The sequence below is a fragment of the Schistocerca cancellata genome, chromosome 3, assembly GCF_023864275.1.
Source record: "Schistocerca cancellata isolate TAMUIC-IGC-003103 chromosome 3, iqSchCanc2.1, whole genome shotgun sequence".
In the NCBI taxonomy this organism is placed as follows: domain Eukaryota; kingdom Metazoa; phylum Arthropoda; class Insecta; order Orthoptera; family Acrididae; genus Schistocerca; species Schistocerca cancellata.
Genome location: NC_064628.1, coordinates 949,295,720 through 949,318,498, shown reverse-complemented (window position 1 = coordinate 949,318,498; position 22,779 = coordinate 949,295,720). Strand labels below are relative to the sequence as shown.

At 43.4% G+C, this 22,779-nt stretch overlaps 1 protein-coding gene and 1 pseudogene across 1 annotated transcript in view; one reads left to right on the top strand and one right to left on the bottom strand.

The window, feature by feature from the left end:
- Positions 1 to 22,779, bottom strand: part of LOC126176012 (collagen alpha-1(I) chain-like) — a 1,061,651-nt gene that overhangs the window by 215,273 nt on the left and 823,599 nt on the right. Inside the window, exons 10-11 of the mRNA XM_049923130.1 lie at positions 16,467 to 16,555; positions 16,312 to 16,341 (exon numbers count right to left, since the gene is read on the bottom strand). Of these exons, the coding sequence (XP_049779087.1) occupies positions 16,312 to 16,341; positions 16,467 to 16,555 (119 nt within the window). The remainder of the gene's footprint in view (positions 1 to 16,311; positions 16,342 to 16,466; positions 16,556 to 22,779) is intronic.
- Positions 14,763 to 14,880, top strand: LOC126177310 (5S ribosomal RNA; annotated as a pseudogene).

The following is a 22,779-nucleotide window of genomic DNA, read 5'->3' as shown; positions in this document are numbered from 1 at the left end:
CTTTAAGTGTCTCATTTCCTAATCTAATTCCCTCAGCATCACCCGACTTAATTCGACTACATTCCATTATCCTCGTTTTGCTTTTGTTGATGTTCATCTTATATCCTCCTTGCTGTCTCTGACAGAATTACAATGTCATCGGCGAACCTCAAAGTTTTTATTTCTTCTCCATGGATTTTAATACCTACTCCGAATTTTTCTTTTGTTTCCTTTACTGCTTGCTCAATATACAGATTGAATAACATCGGGGAGAGGCTACAACCCTGTCTTACTCCCTTCCCAACCACTGCTTCCCTTTCAGGTTTGATTGATATGGACGCAAATTAAACGTTACGTTTTCAGCGCTAAGAAAACCAAATTACGCTGCCTGCAATCGAGGCACTCGGCAACAGAAATGTCAGGAAACTTCGCTCCTGAAGCCTGAAATAAAGCCATCAATCATACGCAGCGCATCACGGAAAAATGATGACAGAATTAAACTTGAAAAGTCGTTCTAGTAAATGACGCGTCGTTAAATAATGAGAGGGGCAGTTTTATTACAAGCATGTGTAATACCGAGGAGAGAAATGTCAACAGAGTTTTCCGATTGTCACCACAAAAAAAGATGCACAGGCGGTTTCAGCTGACGTTTTGGTGTGAGCGGCTTAAGTACCAGCCCACCAAAATTATATTTTCGTCAGTTTCGACTATTAATAAGGAGGTTGTTATCATACAACTGAGTTCGGCTGAACTTCATGTCAGGAACTCAGTCTTAAATCGCACAAGCGTAATCCCTCTCATTATCTGAGTTATAACTGTCGCACTACTGAAATAGTGTATTTTGTAATCATGTGAGTATTCTTCTTTCTTTTCAAACAATAATTTTCCTCACCTCGATTTACAGGCATAACTTTGTTGTTGCGTTAGAAAAAAGTAGAAAACTTGATTGGAAAACGCGATAAGTCAGCTACTGCATAAACCTAGCGCTGTATTTCTTTCAGCGAAAACAAATTGGCGAATGCTGAGGTTTTAACGCACGAGCGCAGCAATGTTTAGCTCTACCACGCAATTTTGTCACTAGAACTTGCGTTGGCAGAAATACAATAACTGGGGAGCCGACGTGGAGAGTTCCGACAAATCCGATAGGTGACGAAACCGTACGACGGAACCATCGGATACCTTCTGTTGTGCTACTTACATGCAGATACCATTGTTAGCAAAGTGGTTATTGCCAAACGTGAATATGCATCTTTTCCTTTTAATTCGTGCTCTACTAGCTTGTTGATTTACAGAAGACTTAATAAATCAATACTTAAATATACAGCTCTAAAACCCGCAGTATATTTGCAATATGCATTCGATAATTTTATAGCCAGTAAGTCGTAGTTTTCTGTCGATATATCGAAACAATTTAGATATATCGAGAATCGCTAATACTTTTTAATCATCGATGTATCGGATTCCCGATATTTTTTAAAAACATGACCAGTCCTACATCATACATCACACTTTACGCCACTTGCCTATAGTAAGATATCTCCAACAAAGTTACGGTTTGGAGCAGATGTAAATTTGATCTATTCTTAAGATTTCATTCGCTTATTGTGACCAACTAAATTCAATAACAAAAGTTTACCGCATCTCGACAATTCGGTAACATCGTTAATAAATGCATTTCGTAAACTTTCCAGAACTCATTTTAAATTTTTTTGCCGCTAATAAAACTGAAACGAAAACATAGTGCAGCTCTTCCAGGAGACACTGGTGCTACTTACAGTTTCGTTTTGTCAACACGAAACACTGGTATCTACCACTGCCAGAGTTAAGTGGCAGGTAGAACGAGGAGCAGGAAATGTCCAGCACACTTCAACCGACGCCAAGAAGCCTAGAAATGTACAAAGTGTTAAGAAGAAGAATGTGGCTACTACCTAGCAGCCATGAGCGTGGTGTAGGCCTTCAGCTGCAGGAAAGTTTAGGGGCAGCGTACCAGGCCACCAGTATCTTCAAGCCAAACAGGGCTAAGTAGTGTGATAGAGGACCTAGGGTATTTATGTAAGGACCTTACAAAAGAGGGCCGGGCGGGGTGTCCGAGCAGTTCTAGGCGCTACAGTCTCGAACCGCGCGTTTGCTACAGTCGCAGTACGGTCGCAGGTTCGAGTCCTGTCTCGGCTATGGATGTGGGTGATCTCCTTAGGTTAGTTAGGTTTAAGTAGTTCTAGGAGACTGATGACCTCAGAAGTTAAGTCCCATAGTGCTGAGAGCCATTTAGAAAAGAGGACCATGTAGTGATAGTGATGGTGGGGAGGGGAAACAGTTTGGACTGGGATGGGGCATATGACATAGGTGGTGACCTGCACAAGATAGCTTCCCTGACTCAGGGCACCAACGTACACTTTGTTGAGCTGTTCCGGCGTCATGATCGACCACACCTTGATGGAGCTGTGAGGCGGATCAATGTGACGTTAGGGACGGCTCTGAGGACAGCCAACTTTGCTCATGTTTCTCTGGTGCCCATCGGGTCTATCAACAGATGGGTTTCACTAGGCATGGCCTACACCTAAACAGGACGGAGAAGGGAAGATTGGAACAGCTGATTCATGAAAGTACAGGAGGTGGATCTCGGGCCACACAAGGTCAAATACCTGTTGACATAGGTAGGAAAAGTAGGTCTTTTTAGGCTACATCTAGACAACAGGTTTCCCCTGCCCAAAGAGTATCTCCAGCACTTTAAAAAAATACTGAAACAATCACTCACAGGACAGATTTTAACACCTCAAATATCACATATACCTGATGTCACAAAGAAAAAGAATCCTTGGAAAGAGTAACATGGGGCATTTCACAGACTTAACAATCCTCCATCAAAACATGCAATCAATAAAAAATAAAATACAACTATTAGAAGTTGAGCTTCAATCTTTGAACTGCACCGTAGTTTGTATTACTGAGCACTGGTGTAGAGAGACAGAAATCCAACATGAAATATTATCTATATCTATCTATATCCGGATCCCACTCCAGCTACTGCTGGGTCTGGGTGCTGACGAGTCCTATCCATTTGGCTCGGTCCTCCCACCACTTTTCTTCCTCCACTTGTTGCCAGGTCAGACCTCTCCTTTCCACAGATATTCTCACTACCATTTTCCACCATGTTTTTGGGCGCCCTCTTGGTCTTTTCCCATCAATCATTAGTTCTTCGATAATTTTGGGGAGTCTCTGCCCATGCATCCTCTTAACATGCCCATACCATCTTAATCTGTTTTTTTTCAATATCTTCTCTCATACTTTTTTGTTTAAGGTCCTTTTTAATCTCTACATTCCTTACTCTGTTCATTCTTGTTTTTCCCTTAACTGCTCTGAGAAATTTCATTTACCCTACTTGCAGTCTGCTCTAGTCCCTTTCTGCCATTGTCCATGTTTCTCCACCATAAGTGACAATAATGAAGTAATAATTCTTATACATAAATAGTTTTGCTATTTCTGAAACTTCCTATATCAAATCAGGTGTTTTATTGTTTGGTAGAAATTGCCTCGCTTCTGTAACCTCCTATTAATTTAGTGAGTTATTCTTCCATCCCAAGATATTTCACTCCCTAAATAAGTGAAACGTTCTACCACTTTGAGTGGTTCTCCATTCAAGGTAATATTTCCATTGATCCCTTTCTCTCCTCCAAATACCATTACTTCACTCTAATCTTTATTTATTTTTAATGCATACCTTTTCATTATTTCATTCCACGCATTAAGTTGTAACTGTACATCTACTTCTTTATCACCCCATATTGCCATATCTGCTGCAAAACTCATCTTTTTGTCTTTTTCTTTTAGTATATCTTTAACTGACCTATTCATTCCCTCCATCACAACATTAAAAAGTGCAGAAGGTAGAATACTTCCTTGCTTAAGTCCCTGTCTTATTTCGAAGTATGCAGAGTTCCCCAATGGTGTTCTAATTCTACAATTGTGTCCTCTGTACATTGTCTTTATTACATTAATGTATCCATCTTCTATATCTATCTTCTTCATTTCTTCTCAGAGTTTTTCCCTGTTTTTATGTGTCTATAAAAACCATTATCACCCTTTTATTAAACTCCCAACTTTTTTCCATCAGTTGATGGATAGAAAATATCAGGTTGATCGTGCTCCTTCCTTTCCTAAACCCATGCTGTTCTTCACTCAGCTCCTTTCCTATCTTTTCACTTATTCGATTTAGTAAAATTCTTTCACAAATCTTGGTGTATGGCTCATAAGGGTTATTCTTCTGTAGTTCTTACAAAGTCTTTTATTGCCTTTTTTGAAGATGGGAACAATGCCTCCTCTTCTCCAATCGTCAGGTATTGTACTATTTCTTCACACACTTGATAGTACTCTATACAGCCACTGCATTCCCACTGGACCTGCTGCTCTTACCATGTCCACTGATACTTCATCAGGTACTGGAGCATTCCTCCCATTCATCTTCTTCACAGCTATTTCCATTTCTTCCAGTGTAGCTTGTCCTAATTCTGCTTCCTAACTTCTCTCAATTTCTCCATTATTTGTTGTTTCCTAGTACACCTGCTCCTCAGCGTTTAACAGTTTCTTAAAATGTTCTTTCCAGAGATCTTTTATATTCCCTGGATCTTCAATTATGGTACCGTCCTCCGTTTACATCTTTATTGGTACTTCAGAAGCCTTCCTTTTATTTTTCATCATTTTATAGAACATTTTCTTATTGCTCTTCTCATCTTCAAGTTTTTTTTGTAAGCTCTTCCCATACTATTTTATTTGCTGTTTCCACTATTTCTTTGCACTTCTTCTTTTCCTCTTTATATATTATATGGTCTTTGTCATTTTTAGTTTTCCACCACTTTCTCCATGCTCCTTTATGTAGTATTATCATTGTATGCAAAGGTAAACTCTTACTGCATAACTACTTCAAGCGGTGGAGGATCATGCATTTATATCAGAAAAGGAACACAATTCAAATCAAAAGATGAGCTTAGTGAAGACAAACACTTTGAAATATCATCTATTGAATTAATAGGGCTTGATATCACCAAGAACGTAATCATTTTGTGTATGTATAGATCTCCTAGTAGTAGTGTGGACACTTTTTTTCAATAAGTTAACAGAAGTTGTAGATAAAGTCTCAAGTACAAAGGTCAACATAATTCTGAGTGGGGGCATTAACATCAACACTTACATCATAAATGAATCTAGCAGCACCTTCATAAACATCCTCCAAAGTTTTGGCATGTCCCTATTGGTCAATAGTGCAACAAGGGTTACCACAACGACTTCACCAGTAATAGACCATGTGGCCACAAATATGGACAGGGAAAAATGTGATGTAGCTGTAAAAGATCTCAGACTATCAGACCATTTCTGTCAAATAACAACAGTAAAGTCAGGCATCGAACCATTCCCTAAACTACAAGCCTACAAACGACTTCTATCAGGAATCAAAATAAAAGATTTTTCAAAAGAACTAGAAAAACAGAGATGGGATGAAGTGTATAAGGAACCCAATGTGAATATGAAATTCTCTAAATTCTCCACATTGTTTAAATTGAACGTTGAAAAGGCATTTCCAAAAGTATGCATGTTTGTATCAACATCTCACAAAAATAGATGGATAACAGCAGGTAGTAAGAAGTCCTCCCAAACACTTAAACACCTCAGTACCACGAAAAAGGTTCGCAATGATCCAGAATTTTTCAATTTATATCATAGATACAAACAGATCTATAGGAAGGTGCTGATTGCTGCAAAAAAGTTATTTAACTACAAAATAATATATAATGCAGAGAATAAAAGCAAAGCAGTCTGGGAGGTTATAAAAAAAGGAAACAGGGAGAGACAAACAAATGCAGAATAACATACTGCTAAGGGAGGGCGATAAAGTAATAAACGACCCACAGCACTTATCAAACTATGTAAACGAGTATTTTTCAAGTATTGCAGAGAAGTTACAGTAAAAATTCCCCGAAACGAACATAACACCTGTAAATAATGTTGCACCAAATACAATAATGTTACTTCCATCCACAGAGAATGAAGTCAGTAAAATAATTCAAAAACTAAAAAATTAAAAGTCAGTAGGCGTAGATGAAGTACCAATGTGTGTACTGAAACAATGCATAGAGATTATACAAGGCCTCTTAACAAATATAATAAACGAATCCTTCACATCAGGGACATTTCCAGAGCAGTTAAAACAGGCAGGAGTTATAACTTTGCTTAAGAAAGGTAATGCAGAGGACATAGAAAATTATCGGCCCATTTCCCTGCAGTCAGCAATCTCAAAAATAATAGAAGCAATTATGAAAGACAGATTAATGAATTACCTGAATAAATACAATCTTTCAAGTGAATCGTAGTTTGGTTTCTGAAGTGGCAAAAACACGGAGTCAGCCACAGTAGAATTCACAAAAGTTGTACTTGATGCTCTTGATAAAGATGAATGTGTCACAGGCATATTTTTGGATCTTTCTAAGGCGTTTGATACAGGGACCACAAAATTCTATTAAATAAATTAGAAGCATTAGGAATAAGAGGGGTAGCTAATGACTGGTTTTGATCATATCTAACAGATAGGTTACAAAGATCAAACAATGGAAAATCCAGGATGGAAAGGAAGTTGCTACTCACTATATAGCGGAGATGCTGAGTCGCGATAGGCAAAATAAAAAGATTCACACACTCATAGCTTCCGGCCATTAAGGCCTTTGTCAGCAGTTGACACACACACACACACACACACACACACACACACACACACACACGTTCACACTAAGGCAACTTGCACACACGTCTGCAGTCTCAGAGAGCTGAAACTGCACTGTCAGTGTTGCCGCCCCTCATTCCACAATGACCTCCACCTGTTCAGATTCTGCCAATCCTTAGCCCTCACAAAAATAGTCCTGCAAAACCATATCAACCAAGTCCAATCCTCCCTGCAGTACCTTCTCTCCATCCACAGAATTCTCCTGCTATGTAATCCCGAATTCCTGGAACCCCTAAAAAACATTGAAACTCTTGCCCTGCAGGAACTTGAGCAACATGCACAATGCCACATCAAAAAGCTCTCCATCCTGATCACTTCCTACTACTGCCTCGGAGTACCACTGTTTACCACTTCTACAACAAACTCCAAACCACCCCCATGCCCCCTCATAGCTGACAAACCCTGTCTCACAGACCTACTACACTTACCCCACCCTCCAAAACTCCCTCCCCCCACCACACAGAACCAAAAACCTAATCAGACTCGCAACACTGTCATGAACCTCTCTCCAGAAGCCTTAGTCCCACAGAAATATCACTCCTTTCCAATGGCCTCACATTTTGCCCCACTCCCAAATTCAACCATGCAGGACTAGTTAAAGACCTTCTCTCCTTCTCCCGGTCCCTACAGTGGAAACACTTTTTCGCCACCAACCCGACCAATCAGACTCAACCAAAGACCAATATTGAACCTTGTCTAACTCAGTTCGCTCCTCCATCCAACTATGATCCACCCCCACTGCCTCTAAACCACCCCCTGTTAACTCTCCAGAATTTCTTACCCTTGAACCTTGCCTCACCATTATTCCCCAAATCCCTCAACATGCATACTAACCTTATATTGTCAGAAAGAACCGCAGTCCACTATCTAAAAACTGATCCTGATCTTATAAACCTATCTGCAGACAAAGGCTCCACCACTGTTGTTTTGAACTGCAAGGATTACCTGGCAGAACAACTCCATCAGCTGTCAGATACTTCCACCTACAAACCATGCCACACTGATCCCATTCCAGTTAATCCAGCAGGATCTCCAGTCACTACTCAAATCCTTAGGCCCATCCCAGTACCTCTCCCCAGAGTCCATCTCTCTACTTACCCCTCCACTCCCTGCACTCCCACCTTCTACATGCTTCCTAAAGACCATAAATCCGACCACCCAGGACGCCCCATTGTGGCCGGGGCTACTGTGCCCCAAATGAGAGAACCTCTGCTCTCGTAGACCAACACCTTCAACCTATTACCCGGAACCTATCCTCCTATATAAAAGATACCAACCATTTCCTCGACCGACTCTCCACAGTTCCTTTCCCTTTACCACACGGTGCCCTGCATGTCACTATAGATGCCACCTCCCTGTACACTACCATTCCTAATGCCCATGGCCTTACTGCTATCGAACACTACCTTTCCAGACGCCCTATGGATTCCAAACCAACAACCACCTTCCTAGTCTCCATGACCAACTACATCCTCACCTACAATTACTTCTCCTTTGAAGGCATTACCTACAAACAAATCCACTGTTGGCTATGGGCACCCACATGGCACCATCCTATGCTAACCTATTCATGGGCCATCTAGAGGAATCCTTCCTAAAACCCAGAATCCTAAACCCTTCACCTGGTTCATATTCATTGATGACATCTTTGCTATCTGGATTGAAGGTGAGGACACCTTCTTCACATGCCTCCAGAACCTCAGCAACTCCTCGCCCATTTGCTTCACCTGGTCCTACTCAACCCAACAAGCCACCTTCCTAGATGTTGATGAGATGACTACATCAGAGATGACTATATCAGTACCTCTGTCCATATCAAACCTACTAACAACCAGCAATGCCTCCACAGCTGCCACCCATTCCATACCAAAAAGTCTCTTCCGTACAGGCTAGCCACCCATGATAGTCGCATCTGGAGTGACGAGCAATCCTTCTCTAAATATACCGAGGGTCTCCCTGAAGCCTTCAATGACTGTAATTATCCTTCCATCTGTGAACAAAAACAAATTTCCCGTGCCTTATCTTTCCAGTCTCCTACCACCTCCCAAAGTCCCACAGCCCGGCCACAGAGGAGCATTCCCCTCATAACTGAATACCATCTGGGACTGGAGCAACTGAATTACATTCTCCGCCAGGGTTTCGATTACCTCTCGTCGTGCCCTGAAATGAGAAATGTCCTACCCACTATCCTTCCCACCCCTCCTACCATGGTATTCCGCCGTCCACTGAACCTACACAATATACTCGTTCATCCTTACACAACCCCTGCTCCCAATCCCTTACCTCATGGCTCATACCCCTGTAATAGATCTAGATGCAAGACCTGTCCCATACATCCTCCTACCACCCCTTCCTCCAGTCCAGTCACTAACATCACCTACCCCATCAAAGGCAGGGCTACCTGTGAAACCAGTCATGTGATTTACAAGCTAAGCTGCAACCACTGTGCTGCAGTCTATGTAGGGATGACAAACAACAAGCTGTCTGTCCGCATGAATGGCCACCGACAAACTGTGGACAAAAAACAAGTGGACCACCCTGTTGCTGAATGCGCTGCCAACCATGATACCTCTCGTCTCAATGACTGCTTCACAGCCAGTGCCATATGGATCCTTCCCGCCAACACCAGCTTTTCTGAATTGCGCAGGTGAGAACTTTCCCTGCAATACACCCTACAGTCCCTTAACCCTCCTGGCCTCAACCTCCATTAGTCACTGTCCTCACCCATCCAGCCCCCTCCATGTTCCCATTCCAGCACTAATCAGCCGTCATTTCACCACCACACCCAGTCTTTTAATTCATTTTTATTTCTCTCCTTTCCACTACTTACCCCCTCCCCCCTCCGCACCTTCTCTGCTGCCCTCCATCTAAACTGCAACACCTGACTGTCCGCCACTCCCACCATACTATCCCTTCCCCTCCCTGCCCCAGCCTCCTCCTTACACCCACCCAGTCACCACTCCCATCATGCACTGGTGCTGCTGCTCACAGTGTAGTTTCAGCTCTCTGAGACTGCAGACATGTGTGCAAGTTGCGTTTGCATGAGATAGGGTACAAAGAATAGAGATAATACATACTTCAAATAGATCTAAACATTTAGTAAAACATTTATCAGAAACAAAATACATTAATGCAGTGGTTTTGCAAGGTAGCATATTAGGACCAATACTGCTCCTGATACACATCAATGACTTCCCCAGCAGTGTTACTCGTGGTGAAAAAAATCCCCTTCACTGATGACAGCAATATTGTAGTCACTGAGAAAACAAGAGAACTCCTTTCCAAGAAAGCAAAAATGAAACTCTCAAGGAAGTTTATGATTGGTCAATAAGTAATAAACTGACATTGAACATAAAGAAAACAAACGCCATGAATTTCAGTTTGAAGAGGAAAAAGATGTTAAATTAAATGTAGATGGCACCTCTATAGACTGTGTAACAAATGCAAAATTTCTAGGAATGAATATTGATTCTCAGTTGAAGTGGTGTGAACACACAAAGGTACTTGCAAACAGAATGTCTTCAGCATGTTATGCCCTTAGAGTCCTATCATCAGTGTGTAACATGCAGTGTCTATTAGTTATATATTATTCATATGTACACTCATATGTACATTATTCATATGTACTATGGCATTCTTTTTTGGGGGACAAATGCACAAAATATGAACACAATTTTCAAACTCTAGAAAAGAGCCATAAGAATCATAACCAAAAATACTAGTCAAGATCATTGTAAAGGTCTGTTCAGAACACTGGGGATTTTATCTGCTCCATGTGAATACATTTACCAGTCAGTTGGACACACCAAAAATAACATTTGTAATTACTGCACAACAGCTCTGTCCATGGCCATGCAGCAAGAGAGAGACTCAACTTACATTTACCAAGAAAAAATAAACATAAACCTCAAAACAGCATTTTCTACCAAGGAATAAAACTGTACAATAAATTACCAAAAGAGATTGAAGAAACTGCAAAAATACACTTATTTAAAAAGACAGCTAAAAAGTTATGCAATAGATTTTATACATTGAAGGATTACTTAGCTAAAACAGAATAGGGGTTTGATAAAAAATGTTATACAAATTATTAATAATACTAATAATGATTATAAACTATCCAACATTCCACATAACACCTTCACATTATGTGTTTTTCCTTTCTCGAAGTACCTACCCCCAAGCTATGCATGGCATAATACTAACACCTCTTCCTCTTTCTGAGCACAACATCTCACTCATTATGGAGGGATGCTGACTCAGTTTCTCAGGATAGCAAATGGGAAGTTGCGGTACAGAAAATGGCCCAGAGATCACACCAGTGTGTGTGTGTGTGTGTGTGTGTGTGTGTGTGTGTGTGTGTGTGTGTGTGCGTGCGTGCGTGCGCGTATGTGTGTAGTGAGTGAAGTGTTATGAAACAATGTGCGTATAGTGTGTGCAGTGACGGATAGCGAAATATGATTGAACAATGTGGCATTACATTATTAAATAAATTATTTGCAAAAAAAGTAGTGTATACCAGGAGTAAATCTAATGATTGTCTCTAACTAGAAGTCTGCAAATATATGTGTATACGAATTACCTTATTTTAAATTGATCTAAATTTGTACATATTTTGACATGTGCTATATCCTTGTAAAAAGAGTTCTACGGATGAATAAAGCTACTACTACTACTACTACCTAGAATAGTTTGAGTCTGAGTGAGATGATTGAAACGTAAGATTACGGGTGTGTTCCTGTTCGACGTTGCAACCTACCTCCGCGCCTCCACGTATTTCTACCGAAATGTCAGTCCTTCAAAGGCGACGATTGTGTGCTTACACTGCCAACATTCCCTGCCAAAGGACCAAGCTGTATTATGCGTGCATTACCTTAATGAGAGAATAAACCGACTGCTATAGCATCGTGGTAGCCGTCGTTGAACGCCGTATTTCGTTTCGTTGTTGATACTTGTAAATACCGCAGGTAGTAGCTGAAGCGCTAGAAATCTAACTACGTTGAACGCTTTTGCACGGTTTCCAATTGCTGTCAGACAATATAGCGTTTAATGGGTCTAAAATGTGAGTAACCGATATGATTTCAGACACAGTTACGCAGAAAATTTCATTGACTGATAACACTGCGTGTTGTTTGTTGCTTTTGCTTTCGCTGATACAGATTCTCTGAACTTTACGTTGTCACCCATTTACCGGTGGTAGCGACAAAAATGACTCAATGCCGGCTGATGTCACTGGATTTGTATCGCTTCAAGTATTCCTATTACCATCATCTCGCAGCGTGAGTGTTTATTACATACTGTCATAAATACAACGTTTTTACTTCGTATGGTTTTCCGTTTATATGAAAATCAAATATAGATAACTGTGTTCATAGATCAACGGGAAAGGAAAAGTGGTGCGTTTTTACCAGTTTTGGAATGTTTCACAGACATCATGAAAAGAATTTCGTATTTTACGCAAATACAGACAAGCGTATCAAACGGAAAAAAACTTCTCAAGTTATCAAAAACTATGAAAATGTATACAGCAGGTTTCAGAAGTCCTGAAGCATTTTAAAATATTTATTGTATCCGAATGAGTAGCATATAAGAAACAATATATATAATTTGAAAGAATAAACTTGTACGTTTTTTTTCTCACTGTAGATGTGATGTGTAGGTCTCTATACACACATAAAAAAAGTTTTGCATCACCTCGGTTACAAGAGTATCGGAACCTGTACAGAAAATTGGAATAGAGATCAACACAAACATCATTTCCACCCTTTTTATTGCTCACGAAAACCACACATTACATGTTGTACCATCACACAACGAGACCTTCAGAGGTGGTGGTCCAGATTGCTGTACACACCGGTACCTCTAATACCCAATAGCACGTCCTCTGGCATTGATACATGCCTGTATTCGTCGTTGCAGACTATCCACAAGTTTAGCAAGGCACTGTTGGTCCAGAATGTCCCATTCCCCAACGGCGATTCGCCGTGGATCCCTCAGAGTGGTTGGTGGACCACGTCGTCCATAAACAGCCCTTTTCAGTCTATACCAAGCATGTTCGATAAGGTTCATGTCTGGAGAACATGCTGACCACTCTAGTCGAGCGATGTCGTTATCATTAAGGAAGTCATTCACAAGATCTGCACGATGGGGGTGCGAATTGTCGTCCATGAAGACGAATGCCTCGCCTACATGCTGCCGATATGGTTGCACTATTGGTCGGAGGATGGCATTCACAAAAAAATGGTTCAAATGACTCTGAGCACTATGGGATTTAACTGCTGAGGTCATCAGTCCCCTAGAACTTAGAACTACTTAAACCTAACTAACCTAAGGACATCACACACATCCATGCCCGAGGCAGGATTCGAACCTGCGACAGTAGCGGTCGCGCGGTTCCAGACTGTAGTGTCTAGAACCGCTCGACCACTCCGGCCGGCGACGGCATTCACATATCGTACAGCCGTTACGGCGCCTTCCATGACCACCAGCGGCGTAAGTCGACCCCACATAATGCCACTCCAAAACAGGAGGGAACCTACACCTTGCTGCACTCGCTGGACAGTGTGTCTAAGGCGTTCAGCCTGACCGGGTTGCCTCCAAACACGTCACGGACGATTGTCTGGTTGAAGGCATATGCGACACTCATCGGTGAAGAGAAAGTGATGCCAAACCTGAGCGGTCCATTCGGTATGTTGTTGGGCCCATCTGTACCGCGCTGCGTGGTGTCGTGGTCGCAAAGATGGACCTCGCCATGGACGTCGGAAGTGAAGTTGCGCATCATGCAGCCACAGTTTGTGTCGTAACACGACGTCCTGTGACTGCACAAAAAGCGCTGTTCAACATGGTTGCGTTGCTGTCAGGGTTCCTCCATAGGTAGCGGTCATCCACTGCAGTATTAGTCCTTGGGCGGCCCGAGCGAGGCATGTCGTCGACAGTTCCTGTCTCTCTGTATCTCTTCCACGTCCGAACAGCATCGCTTTGGTTCACTCCGAGACGCCTGGCCACATCCCTTGTTGAGAGCCCTTCCTGGCCTGGCGGTATTGACCGTCTAGGCATCGTTGAACTACAGACAACACGAGCCGTGTACCTCCTTTGTGGTGGAATGACTGGAACCGATCGGCTGTCGGACCCCCTCCGTTTAAAGGGCGGTGCTCCTGCATGGTTGTTTACATCTTTGGGCAGCTATAGTGACATCTCTGAACAGTCAGTGGGACTGTGTCTGTGATGCAATACCCACAATACCCACAGTTCAGGAGTTCTGGGAGACAGGGTGATGCAAACCTTTTTTTGATGTGTGTCTTATATGGTCGCTAGGCAGCATCATAATGGAGATGGCGCTTTCTGGAGCTGAGAATGATTTCTGTGTGCTATTCTTTGACAAAACAAAGGATGCATCGGGTGTCCAACGAAAATTTAGGATGAAGAATGGGAAGACAGTGCCATCCAGGAAAGCAATTTACAGTTCACATGTATAGTTCGTTGAGTCTGGATGTTTGTGTGACAAGAGAAGTGGTTGGCCAGGTGTGAAAGCAAATTACATTGAACGAGTTGGAGAAGCTTCCACATAGAGTCCGGCAAAATCTCTAAAGTGAGTTTCACGTGAGTTGGAAATGTCAATAACGACTGTGTTGCGTGTTTTGCTTAAAAATATTAAACATGAAACCATAAAGACTGCAGTTAGTGCAAAAGTTATATCCTAAAGACAAAAGACCAGCTATTCGAGTTTTGCTGGTCATTGCAGGTCGGAGACAATAGTGTTGTGAATTCGATGATTTCTTCAGACAAGGCGACATTTCATACAACTGGGAAAGTAAACAGCCACAACTGTAAGATTTATGGAACAGAAAACCAGCAAAACGTTGTTGAACACGAGAGAGATTCTCCGAAGGTCAATGTTTTTTGTGCCATGTCTCACAGGAAACTGTATGGGCCTTTCTCCATTACAGAATAAACTGTTACTGGAGAGTCCTTCCTTCAGATGTTGCAGAATTGGTTAATGCCATTGTTACAAACTGGAAACGGCCTTGCCGCAGTGGATACACCGGTTCCCGTCAGATCACCGAAGTTAAGCGCTGTCGGGCGTGGCCGGCACTTGGATGGGTGACCATCCGGGCCGTCATGTGCTGTTGCCATTTTTCGGGGTGCACTCAGCCTCGTGATGCCAATTGAGGAGCTACTCGACCGAATAGTAGCGGCTCCGGTCAAAGAAAACCATCGTAACGACGGGAGAGCGGTGTGCTGACCACACGCCCCTCCTATCCGCAATCTCTGCTGAGGATGACACGGCGGTCGGATGGTCCCGATGGGCCACTTGTGGCCTGATGACGGAGTGCTTCTATTGTTACAAACTTGCTCAGAGAACTTTGACCTTCTGTTAGATGGTGTACCCCACATTTTCACCGTGATGTTAGGGCATATCTGAACACAGTGCTATGCAGGTGTATGATTGGTCGTGTTGGAGCTACAGACCAATGTGTGCTAAAAAGGGCTCCTACGTCACCTTTATGAATTGTTTTTAAGGGGTTGTGTAAAGGCCGTTGTTTACGTCTCTCCTCTTCCAGGCGATGTTGTGGAATTGAAAAGGAGGATTGAACGAACAACAGCCACAGATTCGGAAGACAGTGTGGCTCGTGTGTGGCAAAGAGTTCGACTACCGCGTCGGCGTTTGTAAATTCACACGTGTTTCCCACGTGGAGTGTTTGTGAAGTGAATGTTGTTGAAAAATAGACTTACAAGTTTACTCTTTCAAGTTATCCATATTGTTACTTCGTAATGCTACTACACACTTTCCGGCGTACGATATAGACGGACGCGGTAGACATTGTACAGGCTCTTATCAACAGTCATTTGCGATGTCAGCAGTACTGTTTTTCCATGATTATGTTACAGTAAAGGTTATATGTATATACCGCAACCAGTCACGATATTTATGGATTATTAATTTTATAATCTTAATTTATTTGGAGTGCGTGACACAGGTGTTCATCTTCAGCCATCAATGAATACAAAATACTGTTTACGGTACTAAGACTGATACTGACTAAATTATTCTATGATCTGAAACTAAAAGAGAGCCTCGCAACTGGACAACAAACTAGCGATAATTTAATTAATAGAAGCCTTAGTAAAATTCCTTGGTGCCTGAACACAGTAACAATGTTTTCTTACGGAACGTATGATATCAATTGTGAATGTGATGAAAACTTGTGTCCGGGACAACATATTCGCTTCTAAAAGCCAAGAATCCCTATTTAATAGCAAGTCAGACGATATTGTGTACGAACGTATTTATAATCATTTGATTGGTTTTGGTTATTCCGTTCAAAAATTTAGTTAGAGAACTCTCTTTTATTCCACTGTTCTCTGTGGAATTTGTGCATCAGTAAATTGAGTTAGTCTTCAAAGAAAGGTGGTTTGTTCATATTTAGAATCCACTCCAGGCATCAATATCGTAAGAGCTGGATGGAGCACTTGCAAAATGTGATAGCCAATTGCAACAAGGAAAGGGAAAAGAATTAGTATAAGGGGAGCCATTTACATCAAGGCATATTTACTCGTCTTACCTTGAATACAGCTCTTGGTTTCCAACTAGGCTGAAATGCAGCATGTAAGAACAAAAACAAGTAAGACGTGCGAAACCGAAGTGGTGATGCAATTTCAGTTATTCTTTCTCGATTTAGAAACCACAACTGTGCTCGTAATATATAATACAACTTACATCAAAACTGGAGAACTCGGGGTTTCCAGGAGGTCCTGGTGGTCCAGGATTTCCAGGTATTCCAGGCATTCCGTCGCGGCCAGGTTCGCCTGCAACGAAGGATTACGCAGCTACATTAAATTTCAGAAAAAGGCTGCAGAATTAGCGGCATACCGAAGGGTTAACTGTAGATTTGTAAGAAAGCTTCTAAATGGTACCCTAGTAGTTGGCAACGGTAGTCATGACCACTGGTAGATACTGATAACTGATGTATCATACAGAAAGATTTTATTGTTATAGTTAAGAAATATTTTTTCAAGCGGGCGCTTGAAATGCCTTTAAAGTTGTAAGAATGGAAGTGCACCAGCGCACGATTCCTTCCTCTCATTCCTCCCCCTCCCGCTCCCCCTTGGCAGCATTTGTAGATTTAGAGACAGCTTTTGACAAAGTTGATTAGAACACATTCTTTGGAATAAAGGCAGAGAAAGGTTGTCTACCCATCTTTGTCTGATAGGCTGGAACGACCTGTGCCTGTTCAAAATGTGTGTGAAATCTTATGAGACTTAACTGCTAAGGTCATCAGTCCCTAAGCTTACACACTACTTAACCTAAATTATCCTAAGGACAAACACACACACACACACACACACACACACACACACACACACACACACACATTCCCGAGGGAGGACTCGAAGCTCCGCCAGGACCAGCCGCACAGTCCATGACTGCAGCGCCTAGACCTCTCGGCTAATCCCACGCGGCGACCTGTGCCTGTTTCTTGCTTGTTGTTCGACCCTGTGCAGTGTAATGTGCTTGGATCCTTGTTGGCATAGGATGGTCATCATTGCTCGAGGCCGCCCCACTCGTCAACGGCGGTCTTCCTGAGGCCATCCAGTGCGTAGGGAGAATTCTGGCGACGTTTCCACGGGACCCAAACACGCTCAGTTGGGTCGATGCTAGCAGATACGCAGGTCACTGGATTCAGGCTGTTCCTGGCTACTGCAGGGTGGCGCTCACGACGTGGGCATGCTGTGCTCGTGCATTGTCAAATGGTTCAAATGGCTCTGAGCACTGTGGGACTTAACATCTGAGGTCATCAGTCCCCTAGAACTTAGAACTACTTAAACCTAATTCACCTAAGGACATTACACATATCTATGCCCGAGGCAGGATTCGAACCTGCGACCGTAGCAGTCGCATAGGCAAATAGGGCTCCTACGGAGGCATATAGACAGTCGATTTTCTCTCGTCTATCTGCGAGTGCAACAGGAAAGGGAGTGACTAGTAGAAGTAAACGGTACTCTGCCCCACCCACCGTACGGTGGCCTGCGGAATATGTACGTAGACGTACCAGATGCAGAAGCTCTCCTGTAAGTCAAACAAACCTGTCATCTTCCGTGCTGCCCTTCTCCGTATACATCAATATCCCATGCTAGTCCCATATGGGATGGGTTGCACGCACTTCAGCAATATTCTCTGATGGAACGCACAGGTGTGTTGTAAGCTGCCCCGATTGTAGACTGATTGCATTTTCCCAGCATCCTACCAATGAAAAGAAGTCTGTCACTTGCTTTACCTACGACTGACAGTATCTGATTATTCCATTTCATATCCCCAAAAATTGTTGCACCCAAGAATTTGTAAGCGTTTATAGATACTACTGATGATCAACTGGAATTGTAGTCATGAAAGTCCACAGGGCAGTTTCGAGACATGAACTAAATTATTATTATATCCCAGAGAAGTGATAATTATCCACTCGATACATGAGTGAAAATTCTGTAGTCCAGAATCCCCCACCCCCTGTCCCTGTTCTTTCTGGAGGCCTATGATTGTTGCCGTAGAATATTGCTTTTCTGCATTGTGTGGTTAATATTATATTTGTGCACATTTGAAGCCACTTTTCTATCTTTGAAACTCTTAGAAATCTTATAACGATCGAACGGTATATTTTCGTTGCTTTTTTTGAGATTGAGCGATAACCGCATAATGTCTGAGGTTCATATTCGTGTAGTTCGCCGGGTGATTAATGCACAATATACTCAGCAGTGGTCTCAAACACACTTCTCTGCTGCACACCTGAAATAACTTTTACTTTAGTCGATGAGTCTTCGTCGAAGATAACATGCTGCACCTGCCTACAGAGAAATCCTCGTCTCAGTCACAGAAATACAAGGGGGGACCAAAAAAACCGGGATTTTTTAAAAAGTTATTTATTTTCTAATTGTTTACAAAACAACATTATCCCCTTCAAAATACTCTCCATTACAGCTAATACATTTGTCCCACCAGTGTTTCCACTGTTCAGAACATTTTTTGTAATCATCTTTAGAAAGGGCTGATAGCTCCTCACTCGTCTATTCCTTGAGTTTTTCGATGTTATCAAATCGGTGTCCTTTCATGCCTCTTCTCGTGCGTGGAAATAACAAAAAGTCGCACGGAACCACGTCAGGCGAGTAAGGTGTCTGGGGCTGGGAACCATGCCATTTTTAGCCAAAAACTGTAAGAGAGATGGCTGTGTGTGCAGGTGCGTTGTCGTGGTGGAAGAACCAGTCTCCTCTCTGCCACAAATAGGGTCTTTTTTCACGAACACTGTTGTGCAATCTTCTTAAAATTCCAAATAAAAGATCTGATTGACAGTCTGACCTAGGGGAACAAACTCTGAATGAAGTATACCTTTGGCATGAAAACAGCAAATCAGCATTGTTTTGACGTTTGATTTGACTTGAAGACATTTTTTTGGGCGGGGTGACGATGACGTTTTCTATTGGCTTGACTGTAGCATTGTTTCTGGGTCGTAACCACAGCACCATGACTCATCACCTTTGACAGAAAATCTGGATCAGTTTGAAGCTGTTGTTTCAAAGCAAGACGTGTTTCAGCTCGACGTTCCTTTTGATTGTCAGTAAGAATCCAAGGAACAAACTTGGCAGCAAGCCTTTTCATTCCCAAATCTTCCATTAAAATTCGCTGACCGGAGCTCCAAGATAACCCATTACTTTCAGACAGTGATCAATTGTCTATCGACAGTCTGTGGTTACAAGCTCTCGAATTTTTTCAATATTTTCGTCAATTCTGGCAGCTGATGCACGTCCAGAACGAGGTTTGTCATCAAGCGACTTGGCGCCATTTCTAAACCGAGCAAATCACTCGTACATTTGAGTTTTTCCCACATAGCGTCATGTTGGTAAGCTGTTTTCAACATTAAAATAGTTTCTTCAGCATTTTTGCCGAGTAGTAAACAAAATTTCACAGCTGCACGGTGTTCAATTAGACTTGCCATCATAAAAAACGAATCAATAAAACAGCGCTAGCAAAAACAATCACTACAGATGAACGGAACAATCCAGGTCAACAACACAGGCGGCACTGAACTGGCAATGAATGAGTGGCGCTGTATATGCCTAGCGGCAGAAATGCGCACTACACAAGCCCCGCCCACGGTAATGTCATTGAAAAGCCCGCTAAGCCAGCTGGGCAGAACAGGTGATTAGGATCGTGGAAAGGGCCAAATAAGGTGTCGGTCAGGTTCACTCAAAATTGTAATTTATTGCAATTTAATGACACCTTTAAACCAAAACGGCACATAGCCGAACCTTTAGACTACGAGTTTCAAAAAGGCAATTATTTCACGGCTGAAGGCCTCCAAACAAGAAATCTTAAAGCAACAAGATAAATCTCAAGTGGTAAAAATATGTAGTTAAAATTGCAAATTATATAGCGAGGCTGAGAGCCTCAAGGCAAGGGTGAATAGACGAACATAAACACGATGCAATAGAAACAGCTGAAAGCCCACAATATAATTTTCAAGGTTTTAAAATAAATTACCATAACCTTTCAAAGGCAGAAGGCCACAATTTTTTTTAAAAATAAGAATTTAAGTGGCTGAAGGCCCACAATTGAGTTACCAAAATTAAAAAATACACTCCTGGAAATGGAAAAAAGAACACATTGACACCGGTGTGTCAGACCCACCATACTTGCTCCGGACACTGCGAGAGAGCTGTACAAGCAATGATCACACGCACGGCACAGCGGACACACCAGGAACCGCGGTGTTGGCCGTCGAATGGCGCTAGCTGCGCAGCATTTGTGCACCGCCGCCGTCTGTGTCAGCCAGTTTGCCGTGGCATACGGAGCTCCATCGCAGTCTTTAACACTGGTAGCATGCCGCGACAGCGTGGACGTGAACCGTATGTGCAGTTGACGGACTTTGAGCGAGGGCGTATAGTGGGCATGCGGGAGGCCGGGTGGACGTACCGCCGAATTGCTCAACACGTGGGGCATGAGGTCTCCACAGTACATCGATGTTGTCGCCAGTGGTCGGCGGAAGGTGCACGTGCCCGTCGACCTGGGACCGGACCGCAGCGACGCACGGATGCACGCCAAGATCGTAGGATCCTACGCAGTGCCGTAGGGGACCGCACCGCCACTTCCCAGCAAATTAGGGACACTGTTGCTCCTGGGGTATCGGCGAGGACCATTCGCAACCGTCTCCATGAAGCTGGGCTACGGTCCCGCACACCGTTAGGCCGTCTTCCGCTCACGCCCCAACATCGTGCAGCCCGCCTCCAGTGGTGTCGCGACAGGCGTGAATGGAGGAACGAATGGAGACGTGTCGTCTTCAGCGATGAGAGTCGCTTCTGCCTTGGTGCCAATGATGGTCGTATGCGTGTTTGGCGCCGTGCAGGTGAGCGCCACAATCAGGACTGCATACGACCGAGGCACACAGGGCCAACACCCAGCATCATGGTGTGGGGAGCGATCTCCTACACTGGTCGTACACCACTGGTGATCGTCGAGGGGACACTGAATAGTGGACGGTACATCCAAACCGTCATCGAACCCATCGTTCTACCATTCCTAGACCGGCAAGGGAACTTGCTGTTCCAACAGGACAATGCACGTCCGCATGTATCCCGTGCCACCCAACGTGCTCTAGAAGGTGTAAGTCAACTACCCTGGCCAGCAAGATCTCCGGATCTGTCCCCCATTGAGCATGTTTGGGACTGGATGAAGCGTCGTCTCACGCGGTCTGCACGTCCAGCACGAACGCTGGTCCAACTGAGGCGCCAGGTGGAAATGGCATGGCAAGCCGTTCCACAGGACTACATCCAGCATCTCTACGATCGTCTCCATGGGAGAATAGCAGCCTGCATTGCTGCGAAAGGTGGATATACACTGTACTAGTGCCGACATTGTGCATGCTCTGTTGCCTGTGTCTATGTGCCTGTGGTTCTGTCAGTGTGATCATGTGATGTATCTGACCCCAGGAATGTGTCAATAAAGTTTCCCCTTCCTGGGACAATGAATCCACGGTGTTCTTATTTCAATTTCCAGGAGCGTACATAAAATCCAGTAAAAGCAAGAATTTTTTAATCATTGGCTATGATAGGTTATAAACAGACAAACACTGGTGAGAAGGACAATAAAGAAAACGGCACTCAGAAACCTCCAGGGAGGTCGGTCCGCTCTCGTTCACTTATGTGAGACAGGTGGTGAGCCCAACTACACTTGATCCGTCAGAACCCAACCAGGGGACAGCTACGGACCGACTGACGAAACGACTTGCTAGCCTTGAATCGGTACATGAGAAATCAAACACTAAAAGTTACGAACGTGATTATCCACAATGAAATATGCATTAGCTGTCAAAACTACGCACCATGTTGGACAGCGGCAACGGATGAGGAAAGGACGCTGCTTCAAATTACGTTAGTGGCCAGGGCAGGTAACCAAAACACTAACGGCGACAAGGCAGAAAATTCCGCTGTTGCAATTGAATTGTAGTCAACCAATACAGTTAATTGCACCGCATGGCGGCTAAATTTCAGCAATAGAAACACTCGGTGTTGCTCACAGGAAAACCTCCCCAACAGCGAACCACCGAAACGAACCAAACATCATCAATGTACATCGCTTGGGTAGTTGAAACCACTACTCAACTTTGACGTCCTGGGTCGGTGAACCACGAAGCTCGTAGCGATCGGACAGCTCCACACACGCTCTGACACTGCACAGGGACTGCCAGCGGACCCAACCGACTGCACCGCGCGGAGATATCCTCCCTGGTCCGCAGCAACCGACCTACTCCTCTCAGAATGCCGACAACATCTAAAATAGTCATCAGTGGAAATAACGGCAACTACACACACAAACCGAGAAACACTTGCACCCGAGACCTGAACGATACCCAACAGTAACTGAGCACGCATGAAGACAAATTGGGAGTCAATGCACACACACACACACACACACACACACACACACACACACACACACTCGACACATGAACGATCGGCGGGCCAAAAAGGACGACCGACCGACGATG